Source organism: Anthonomus grandis, chromosome 7, assembly GCF_022605725.1.
Source record: "Anthonomus grandis grandis chromosome 7, icAntGran1.3, whole genome shotgun sequence".
Lineage (NCBI taxonomy): Eukaryota > Metazoa > Arthropoda > Insecta > Coleoptera > Curculionidae > Anthonomus > Anthonomus grandis.
In genome coordinates, this window is record NC_065552.1 from 17,076,392 (window position 1) to 17,088,932 (window position 12,541).

Below are 12,541 nucleotides of genomic sequence, written 5' to 3' on the forward strand. Positions count from 1 at the left end.
GTTCATTGTTTGCCTCACATTTACAATTATTTACTACAGTGTCCTTTTGCTCAAACCTTGTAACAAATTTATTAACTCTTGATTTTCCTGGTATCTTTAAAAAAAAGCTTCAAACAATTCTGACATTTTTCGATAACTATTGCCTTGGTAAAACCATTTAACTATTAGTATTTTTTCTTCGGTAGTGTAACTCGTAGCTGAGTTTCTTAATGTAGTAATTTTATTACGACAAATTTTTTAAGGTTCATCACCAGTCAAAGTAATAAATTTTGGCTGGCATATCTGTGAATACGAGGCAATAAAAATATACAAATTTTTGTAAAGAATTTTGGCTGTTACTCCTCACAAACGGACAAACCAAAAATATTTAAAGTTATTTTGTTAGTTGCAGATTTTGGTGCTCTTTAAATTATTCTCATACCTTTTTTCTTTAAAATAATTACGGAAGCCAATATTTAAACCTAGTAAAAATTACATGGGATTTCCTATGTCCAGCCTGGCGGTGCAACACGCTGTATATAATAATTTATGTAGTGATTTTCTTCTCGATATTTGGAATGTATAGAATTTGGTCACATGTTTCGCGTATTCTAACTTCTAACCAATACCTTTATCTGTTTTAAGTCTCTTTCCTTAATAACTAAATTTTTTAAATATATTTACATACAAATTATGACTTACCACGACCCAGTTTCCATAAGGAGCAAACCACTTATAAGGTGAGATCATGTTATTAAGCGTATATGCAGGACAGAGAAGGACAAACATTTTAATCATACTTTTTGCCTCTTCAGGAAACTCGCTTCCATACATAAGGGCAAAAGTAGTTCCTAAGGAATGCCCTATGTATATTATTTGATTATCCTTACTAGTGTGAGAGATAATTGTGTGAAATATGGCCGGAAGGTCTATTAAAGCGACATCGTCCATACTTAAAAAAAAAAGAATGTACTTATTAAAAGTAATATTAGGCAGATAAATGTGTAATAGGCAGGGTACCTTTAGCATAAGAAAATATATAAAATATATAAAAAAATTAAATAAAGCAGCTTATAATAAGCTAATTAAAGATTGTTTCAAAATTCAAGTCTTTTAAATTTTGAAAAATCATAATTGAATCGGCTTGCCGGGCCTTGTCTCTAAAGATAATAGGTTTTATTGAATAAAATTTTGACGAATTTTATTTTCCTTCTTTTTTTCTTTCTGTCTCGCCTAGCCTTTATTGTATTACCCCCTCAGTTTATTTCTAGGAGTCATCTATTCTTTGTTTTTTGTTGTTTTAACTTTCTTTATTTTCATTTTGTATTGTTTAAAAAAAAAGATTACCACATATTGTAGAATTTTATTGTTGACAATTTTTTATAAAAGTAAATTGTTTAATTTGTTTCAGTTTAACTTTATGACTTTTTTTTGGAATATATTATATAGTAATATATAAAATATTATAGTAAAACTTAAAACTTTTTGAGTTCATGAGTAATTTGCATATTTTTAATAACATTTCAGTCGGCTACATTTATACAGGGCGATTGACGACCGATGGTTCATTAGACGTACATGGAAAATGGCATTATTTGTAGCAGGAAGCGTGAAATTTTTATGAAAATTTGGTAGCGATGGTAGCAGACAATTCTTTATGGGTCTAAAATATTTTAAGCACTGCAGCGTTGCCGCTAATATAGAAAAATAGCAACACCCTATATATATATATATATATAGACATATATTTTTGACATTTTGATACCCTGTTTTATTTTGAGTCTTTTTTAGTCATACTTTCTTATACCCGGTTTACGAGAAAAAAAATGCTTGTTTTGTGGTAAAGACCAGGGAATAACTAATTGTTTATTTCTCAGCCATTTAAGTTCCTAAAAAGCTCAAATTTTTAAGATCACTTAAAACGATCGTCTTGATTAACTTCCCAGAGCCCAATTTAATTAGCAGTATACATCAAAAATTAAAGTAAATTTATTCGTTTACTAAAATGGCGAAATGTCAATTCTTTTAAATGGAATCCCCTATATTTTATTTCTTATTCTAATAGACAGTTTAAATACCTTTAATTTAATATAACACATTTTTATATCTAAGTACCCGCGTGTAAGAAATAAATACTTATTTTCATAACATGTAATAATTTTAAACATTTTTATTTTTATAAATTGCTTAGCTGTGAAAATGTCAATGGTTTACACAATTAAAAGTGCCATTTTTAGTTATGACAGTGACAGTTTTAGTTTACCATTATGTTTTATAATAAACCTTGTAATATAAAAGGGACAATATTATTTACAAAATACAAATTTACAAAATTAATATTATTACTCAAATAAAGTTTTGATGGAACTATTTATTTTCCATGGACAATGTGCTGAAATAATAGCAAGAACGCGTAGAAAATTTAACAGATTGTATCTAGATTTACAACCAATGCATAAAAAAGCTTTTTTACACTACAAAATTTTTTACTCTACCATTATTCTCTAAACATTTATAAAATCGTTTTCTGATGAATATATTCATCGCTCTTCTAATTTTGCTTTCATCCAGCTCTTCAAAATAGGTAATAACTGGCTAACGTCTAATAACTGGCTCTTCTCTACTATTTAATGGTGTTGCAGATACCCTTTCTTTTATAATATTCCACAAATAAAAATCAAGGGATGTCAGATCTGGCGATCTCGTCGGCCAATTCCATGGTCCCATAGCCTAAACCATCTATCATGAAATATGGCGTACAGTTCTCTTATTATACTGTCACATTTCGGCTTAATTTTTGTAATCTTATAAATAAGTTTATATCTTAGAAATTCTCTTAATTTAGTACTAGTTTCATATTAAATATTCCTAAATCTAATGAAACCATTGTTGCAGATCTCAAATGAAGAAATGCTCACCTGAAAATTATTTATTTTGTTATAATGCAGTTTTAAACAAATGATGCATAATTAGATATTTCTTACTTTAAATGATCTTTATTTTTCTTCTTCACTTTAGGTTTAATATTTTTTCAGCACAATCGCATAAGTAGATTCTGCATAAAATTTTAATATATATATATATAATTGTAAATTTAAGAATTTTTTTTGGTATTGTATATTATTTTTCAGGCAGTTTAAATCAAATAATTACTATCTTTAAATCACTAAGTAGTTCTTATTATTACTTACCTAGTTGCCCAAAATTCCCGGTCTCTGGTTGTCATATTGACATGAAATTCAGATGGAAATGTTCCGCGGTAATTCCCAAGCCATACATCATAGCCTGCCTCCCACAGAACAAATGCTAAAATATAATAAAAAAATTAAAGTAAATCATTTAGTGTCTCTACTCACATAATAGAATGGACATAATACATCGGCTCCATCGCAGTGTGAGAGAGAGAGAGCATTTGAAAGATGGAGCTAATTTGGGCAAATTTTTATTGCTTCCCATAGACATTTAAAAAATAAAAGATATTTAGAAAATAATTTTAAAATAATAATTAATGATTAAAAATATAATAAAAAAATGTTTGTTAAGAAGATAGAGAGTGCTAAATTTAAATCATTCGCAATAATTCCAAAAAACAGAATTTTTTTTTCTATACAATTTATTTCTTATACAATATTTACTACTTACTTTTTTCTATCTTAATTTCTTGTTTAATTTTATTAAGTTAATTTACTCTATACTGCTTGTTCTTATTATTAGTAATTTAAAATCGAGGATTGGTATTTTTTAAAGCATACGATAATTATGAATTATAAGCCTCGAAGAAGTATTATTAAGCATTATATATATGACTCTATTATATTTAACTGTATTTGTATGTACAATTTTTCATAATTTTGATACTGTATACCCCTGAAATATTGACAAAGCACTTAGCCAGTGCACCTGGAAAGGTGAAAGGAAGAAAGGCTTAGTCAAATTTTCAAGGGAACTTGAAAATTTGACTAACATACACACAATGTGCCTAAACCCCTTAAAATATTGACCAATCACGTAAATAGTGTGCTTTGACCCTGAAAACTTGATCAGAGGAATGAGTTTTAGTGAGTCGGGGCATGGCCAACTCTAACCCCACACTAACTTGGACGTTTGACAGGAATCACCCTATCCAACGTCCAGGGTGTCCAGTCTTAAAATTTAGTTTTTAACTATTATTAGGTTTTACTCTATTACAGGGCACCAACTCTTGAAGAAATGAAGAAATTTTACTATCAAGTAGAAGAAATTGCTGTTGTTAGTTAGGATTGCATAAATTTATTATTTTTATTCTAATGACCACCTTTTATATTAGAAACCGTGATAATTTCATCCTAATTGATACAGCTGTTAAACACTATTGTGAATAAAAGTTTTGATAAAAGTTTAATCATTAAAAGGATAATTAAAAAATTTTGTTCTAGTTGCTTTATTATAAATATTGTTTTATTATGTGTATTTTTCTTTTGTTTTCATACTTATACCATATTATGCCTTTAAATATTTAAGTATGCAATTACATTATAAATTTTGATTATTTTCTTTGTAGCTTTAATGCTAAATAATTATATATTATTATTATTTTATCTTAAGTAGGAAGTAGGACAAAGGTTACCAAGCTTTTGACAAAGACTGAATCATCCAGAAGCTGTTCCTTATTTGTGGCTTTTCTTTCATCTTCTTCATTTGTAACTCTGGACAAGGAACCCTAAACAGATACCAGCTTTTTGAGTCAGAAAGCACCTGAAATCTGCAGTAGGCAGGAAACAATACTTAAAAATTGGCTCTAACTCAAAAAATTATCGATTAGTAGAATCGATTTTTGGCCCAAAATTTACAGAGAATAAAGCAGGGAAATTTTCTAAAAAATAGTTATAATTTTTTTTTGGAAATCAATTGATTAAAATTATTTTTTGGACCTTAAAGAAGCTACAATTTGCAAAATAGTTCACAATTTCATCTATACCCATTTTCGAGAAAACCGATTTTCCGATGTCTAAATAAAGCTAGATTCCCGTTTTGCCCTAAATTGCATATTAAAGGAGCTATGGGCGATTCTTTAAAAACAGCCCAAATTTTGAACTGAAAAATTAAGATAAATGGAAATTTTCAAAAAATAAGAAAACAATTTTCTTCTAAGATTCATAATGGCACAAAAAAATTTTCAAAATTAAAATTACTCAAAAATTGCTATAATTCAAAAAATTTTCTTGAACCAAATAGTCTAAGGGAAAAAATGAGTTAAAATTGCTATAAGTAAGTTTCCTAAACCAAAAAATCAATTTTTGGGTCGAAATTTCCGGGGTATACCCTAGAACCCCCCTCCCCCCCCCCCAGGGAAATTCTTTAAAAAATGGTTTTAATTTTTTTTTGGAAAATCTATGAGTCTGAGAGCGAAATTGTTTTTTAATAAAAGTTAAAAAACAATTTTTAACTTTTAACTTAAAAGGGCCTGAGAGGGGCTCCAATTTAAAATCTACTTCATAATTTTATCTATGACCATTTTCAAGAAAACTAAAGAAAACAGGTTTTCATTAGTACCCAATTTTCTCTGGAATATCAGGAAAATAAGTCTTTACTATTACATTCCGTTCTATGCCAGAGTGCCTAAAAATAATTTCCAAAATCTTTTTACCCTAAATTGCAGATTACAGGAGCTATGGGCGATTATTTGAAAACCTCAAATTTTGAGGCCAAAAATTTTGAAAGACTTAAATTTTTAAAAAATCAAAATTACCAAGAGGTAGAACATTAATTAGGATCAAAAAAGGGTTCGAACACTTTAGTCTAGGCTTAATAATAACGACACAAAAAAAATTTAAAGACTTATTTTCTTAAAACAAAACTGAAAAATTTACTCTACCTCAAAAAAAGATGCGTATCTAATTGGATTATTAGATTTTATATGTTCACCAAATGCAGAAGACGGTCTACTTAAGTGCTCGGCTATGAGTTTTTTTAAGAGTCTACAAGTTCGTCAACATATGAACAATCACAAGAATCACACTACAGTCTGTAAATACCACTCTTTGATAGTGTGTCAAGTTTATCCTTGATATTGATCAAAATTGAACCCAAGTTATATTGAATTACCTTTATAACCCCTTTAGACTCTTTTTGGCTTTTAGGTTATAAATTTGGGGCGATATATGACTGGCTACAGGCAACAGCTACATGTCGAATACTGCAAGAGAAGTTCAGTCTAATGACGATGTCCCAGAGATATATAAGAGTCACAGATCAGCTTCTGGTTATTTTTAGGAATAACTTGACCGCGGATACCAAACTTGTACCAGAATGCGGTATTTAAACGCTCATATCGAATAGCTCTATAATACCAGAATAATAACACATCTAATAATAAGCCATCTAAAAAATATTTTGAAACCAATTAGCTAACCAATTCTAAACATTATTAAAAGAGTTATCTGACGACATTGGAATGATCTTTGGATTAGATAAATGTCGCACCTTTAACATAGTTTGGGGTAAGTTAAAACCAGGTAGTCTTTAGAAGGGCAGATTATTATATTACTGTAATAAGTTATTTCTTTGGCAATCTATGATATACTGACCAATATTAATAACTCGTTAAGGAAAGCCAGAACACTAATAACAAAGGCTAAAAACATCACCTTCGAAGTGCCTTTAAGCGAATTATATTGTCTCGAAATATCAAGGGAAGAGAAATGCAGATCTAGGTTAACAAATAGATGAATACACATCTAAAATGAATAAAGTGACTACAATTAGGTAAAAAAATCTACATTAATGCAAAAAATATAAAAATTAATGCAAAACTAAGTACTGCTTTCTCATTAAAAGTACGTCATTAGGTACGTCACAGCCTAAGTCTGCCAAAATATAAAATGTGACGTTTTTAGGTGTATGTTTGATATTAAGTTATAATTCCGTTATTTTTAGGTTATGTTGTTTTTATATAACTATTTGAATAAGTGAATATCTTCATTTTATGTCGACAAGCTATCGATATAAAATGGTATTTTTGAGTCTTTATTTATTATTTTATTTTAACAAAAAAAAATTAGGTCAGAATTATTAAATTAAAATTTTTAATTTTAAATATGCTACCTATAAATTTTAATTCTTATTACTATTGATTTTTTTGCATGTTTAATATATCATTAAAAAACAAAATTTTGACTGTTTTGGTGATTTAAAATGTATTTGTTAAATCAAAAAGACTTAAAAGATTTTGTCATACATTTTTAAGTTGATTAACTCAAGGTTCGAATAAAAATAGTGACCTTAACTTTTCTTATTATTTAAAAGTATTTTAAGTTTGAAAGTTTATGCCTAGTTAAATACTACATACATAATAACATTATTATTGTGGAAATATTAACAATGAAAAATTAACACAGTTCTTTCTTTAACGCGATATAAACTCACACATTTATTAAAAATATCTTTTTTCGTATGTTGTTCAAAGTTCATTAAATATACCAATAAAATGATTCTTATGTCAATATTTCAAAATAAATTTACCTAAAGAATCTTTCTGCAATGCCAAAAAATTATTGCAGGTTGCCACAAGTCCATGCTGTAAGTATACAGGGTGTTTCTTGGCATACGGATTCTTATTACTATCGTTTGGAATTCTGAAGAGGGTTAAGATATAGCCATCTTTTGTAACCACTCTATAGGTTTGTACTGGGTAACCCAATAACTGAATAATGTCGGGCTAAAATAAAAAAAAGAAAAATTGTAACTATTGTTTTAAATAATTAATATTAGGTATTTAAAGCATGCCAAATAATATTTATCTTTTTATATGGTTTTTATCATTGATAAATAACAATTTGCATTGGTTAAATGCAGTATCGTCTAAAAAAATAAAATACAATAAAGACAAATGAAACGGCTGCGGCTGCACCCTGGAATACGATAAAACGAGTGATACATGAAGCACATACAGCAAATTCTTAATAAAGAAATTGAATATATACCCGCCGTGAGTGATAATTAGCAATTCGATGGTAGGCGACACAACAGAAGTAAAAGGTATTGTTTAAAAAGTTTAGACAATAATGTTATGGAAAATGTACATCTTTTTCCTGGCACAAAAATTTGCAATTTAAATTTCGGTAGGAAAATTCCCTAGGTAACCTGCAAGCATGGTGCCTTAAAACATCTAGAGTTATATCTTCATAAAACATTAAAATTTACTCAAATATATAATAAATTAAATAAGAGAGGCCTGAAAGTCGGTTGCTATCTGTGCTATCACGATTTTTTAGTAAGAGGATGATATTGGTTACATGCTCAATTCAGCTGGAAATATATTACCTGAGTTGGTGTTTATATTAACATATTATTCTAGATAGAGTTAATTTTTCCAGTATAGTATGAAATTGGTTTTGAGGCATATGCAGTTTAAATATTGATAAAAAAGAAAAAAATTATTTATATTTATCGAGCCACTGATAGTTTAGTAAAGCACCTACTGATTATTATTTTTAAAATTATTCTTAATATAAAATGAGCATGCTGTAGAAAAAAATATAATAAAATAAAAATTGTATAATTTATTTGAATTGAAAAAATATTGTTAAAATCTGTGCTCAAGTAGAGATATTCGACAAATTTATTTTTCTTAAGACAATATGTGAATAGCGTTCCTGATTATGATTATTCTAATAAAATATAATAACGAAACTACTTATTAACAAGAATACAAGTAAAAAAAATTATTATTTATTAAAATTTTGATTTTTATCATAATACACCGAGAGCCCAATTTAGGAAAATAATATTTCTTTTAAAAACTTGAAAGTGCGACGTTTTATTGTTTTGTATTTTTGACTGGTTAATCAGGAGAAAAAATGTTAATTCAACCTGCTTTGAATTTGTTCAAGAATAAATAAATTAGTAATAGTGCAGACTTGCACTATTACTAGAAATCAATCCATAATTTCATGCGCAATGTCCGAATGTAGCAATTTTCAACTGTTTGGGAGATATTTAGTGTTCCCATTTATTAGAAAAATTCCTTACAACACACTTAATTATTATTTTTCATTTCAGTTTTGATAATGGCACAGTAAACATAAAGCATTTGAACATACATTCTTACTCGCATGAGATTAATAAAAAATAAATAAATAAAATTGTATTCTTCACTTTAGTTTAAAATGCTTCGCGTTGGAAATTGTTGTCTATCAACAATCGTTATCAGTGTCATAGTCATTTGAATTGCGTAAACTGCTTAACAAAAGAAGGGTTCATTTAACAGAACCACACAAAATAATAATTCTACAGATAAATGATTATCGAGATAACATACAAGCACAAATGCAAGTTGGTTTTCGCTTGTTCCATGAAAAATTTCCCAATTCTTCTATATCCCAAGGGACGATTAATAGAAAAGCGGTTTCGCGAGCTTGGATATGTAAATCATATTAAAAAAGCAGCTGGGAATGGAATAAGTAATGATACCAAATCGGATCTTATCTTATACTTGAGTTTGACAAAATACTGCTTGCTTTCTGGTCGAAAAGCAGCGCCAATCTAGATGGTAGCCATTCATCGATTATTCGAACATTGAAAGAAAATAAAATGCATGCCTATAAATTGTTACCAACTCAAGAACTCATGGAAGACAATCTTGATTGAAGAACAGATTTTTGTGAAAAAGTGATGGCAAAGTTAGATACGCATGAGATTCAATCAGCGCTTCTTTTGTTTTGTTATATTATTATTTGTTTGTTTGTTTTGTTATATATATATATATATATATATATATATATATATAAAAACTTAAAAAAAAAATATATATATATATATATTAAATAAAAAATGTTTTTTTTTTGATAAATTTATATATATATAATGAGTTATATATATATATATATATAGCATATATATATATATATATATATATATATATATATAGATCAAATTTTGCAAAGCTGTAATGACATAAATAATTAACCATATTAAACCCGTTTCCTTTCTAAACATAAGAGGAATTAGTAAATTCAAAATAAATTTTGCGTAAAAATTTATCAAAAAAAAAACATTTTTTATTTAAATTTATAGGGACCTTAAATTAAACCTAAAACTGATAGTATATTAAATATTCCATATATCTCTAAAATATAAGGCTACCTCTAAATTAATTTAGATAAAAAAAAGAGTTAATTATTTTCTTTCTTCTTCTAACTTCTAACTTCCAATATTTTAAGAAGAATATTTTATAAATTAGTTTCTAACTTCTTTTATACGAAGTTGTAATTTCGATGGGATGTCCGTTTGTAAATATACTAAATAAAAAAAGAATAATTTTCTTTTAATATCTAACTTACCGCTACATAGTCTGCACCAAGATCGTACCAACATTTAGAATTGTTTTTCATAGTATAATAATCTTCAAATGTAGGACACACATTATTTTCTCTCTGACTAATTACCAACCCAAAAATCCCCAAAATTAGTGTTAGGAACTGGGTACCCACTACAAAACGGGTCATGTTTCGCACAAATGGTCACTGCCACCATCTAAATGGGTAAATGGTACATTTTACTTGGTGAACCACCGTAGTCTAGGCTTCGATAAGACCTTGACTAGTTGTTGCAATAAAAATTTTTGTCTCGATTGGTGAAAATATGCCCGTGGTTTATTTTATTTACCTTGCTAATGAAATGTTTTTAATTGTATATAATTTGCTGCAGGGTGGAATTAAAGACTAAGTAGATATATAATGCAGAATGTTAATTACCATAACGCAGAACTAGCTCAACTTAATAACTTTTTTTAGTACGGTTATCATTTTAAGATGGTACAGTTTTTCTATTTAGTAAATCCGATTGGGATTGGATTATTATCCTTCACCTATTTTTAACGTTATCAAGTTACGTAAATCAATGTTTGCATATAGTTATAGTTATCTATATATATATATATATATATATATATATATGTATATATATATATATATATTATATATATAATATATATATAAATGTGTGTGGGCCAACGTCATTTAAGTCACTACGGACTATTAATGGTACAATATTCCCAACATATCGTGCTACATGTAAAGAACAATTTACTAGAAAACGATACTCATTGGGATATGATAATCGTTGAAGCCATTATTTCCGCATCTCTAAGTCAGATACGTACATTATTTGCTATCATTATCGACATGCTTTTCATCGAATCGTGAAATTTATGACGCATTTAATCAAGAATTGGATCGGGACCATAAGTATAATCACCTGGAATTAGATATAGTAGTTCAAGCTAATGTACCACTATTGAATCCCCAACAAAAGAAAGTTATTGAAGGCATTAATGAAGGCAATTGATAATGGAAATAGTAATCTATATTTTCTGAATGCTTCTGGTGGAAGCGGTAAAAAATTCCCCATGTCATGAGTTTTAGCCATTGTTCGTGCGAAATACAACTATACGCTTGTAGTTGCTTCTTTCAAAATAGCAGTATGTTGTTAGAAGGATGCCGTACGGCTTGTAACCAACATGTAGTATTTCAAAAAACTCCGCAATAACCAAATTTTTATCAGCATCGAAAATCGTAATTTAAGACGAATGCACAATGGCGCATAAATGCATTAGAAACATTTAAACGAACATTGAAAGATATACGCAATACTCGATATGTTGTAGAGGCGCAATGATTTTACTGTTACCTTAACTACATAATTCAGCAGTAAATGTGTTCAGTGGTCAGTAAATTGATGAACAATTTGTTTTATACGACAATACACAAAGGAAAATTCGAAGGTAAGAAAGTTCTTATTCTAAGGATCCCGATGATCCCAACTGATATGCCATTTGAGTTAAAAAGACTTCAATTTCCGATCCGTCTTGCATTCGCCTTGACTAATGACAAATCATAAGATCAATCATCAATCCTTAAAAGTTTGTGGACTGAATCTAGAAAATCAATATTTTTCATATGGTCAATTATATGTTGCATGTTCGCAGGTCGAAAGACCATCTGTGTTATTTGTACTTATACCTGATAATAAAATAAAAAATATCGTGTATCACAAGGTTCCTAACTAAAGAGTGCAACGTATTAAAGAATCATTGAAATACTTGACTAATAAAAAAGTAACATAAAATCAAAAACTTTATTTATTATATCTAAGGCGAAACAAATTTCGCAGGGTCAGCTAGTATGTTAATTAAAAATAAAATTAGTTTTATTAAGATAATATCATATTTATTTTATGAATACTAAAATTTTAAGGACTCAAAGTAAAAATCACACTTACTCTACATAGTGTAATACAATAGATTTTAAAATTTGTACAAAAAAATTTTAAACTATTTTTTTCTTTCTGTCTTTAATTCCGTCGACATGAGTGTGAGTTATTTCATTTCCACTGATTTTTAAAACTAGAGGTAAGTAAATTTAAGCTTACAAAAGTAAATATAGGGTATAAGTGAGTAAGGGTCAAAAACTTTAGGAGGTAATATCGCATAAAAAAATAATAACAATTTGCTTCGTTTTCTGGGATACGGGTTGGAATTTCATTTATTGCGTTCGTAGTTTTGTATAAAAGCGATTGATATATG

At 28.2% G+C, this 12,541-nt stretch overlaps 1 protein-coding gene across 2 annotated transcripts in view; it reads right to left on the reverse strand.

Moving 5' to 3' along the window:
* Window positions 1–10,527, reverse strand: part of LOC126738429 (lipase member J-like) — a 71,857-nt gene extending 61,330 nt beyond the window's left edge. The window contains exons 1-4 of one of the 2 annotated variants that reach the window (XM_050443768.1): window positions 10,299–10,527; window positions 7,480–7,675; window positions 3,171–3,285; window positions 682–931 (exon numbers count right to left, since the gene is read on the reverse strand). In XM_050443768.1, the coding sequence (XP_050299725.1) occupies window positions 682–931; window positions 3,171–3,285; window positions 7,480–7,675; window positions 10,299–10,463 (726 nt within the window). In that variant the 5' untranslated portion in view covers window positions 10,464–10,527. The remainder of the gene's footprint in view (window positions 1–681; window positions 932–3,170; window positions 3,286–7,479; window positions 7,676–10,298) is intronic. The other variant, XM_050443769.1, reaches the window with a different exon arrangement.
* Between the last annotated feature and the right edge of the window lie 2,014 nt (window positions 10,528–12,541).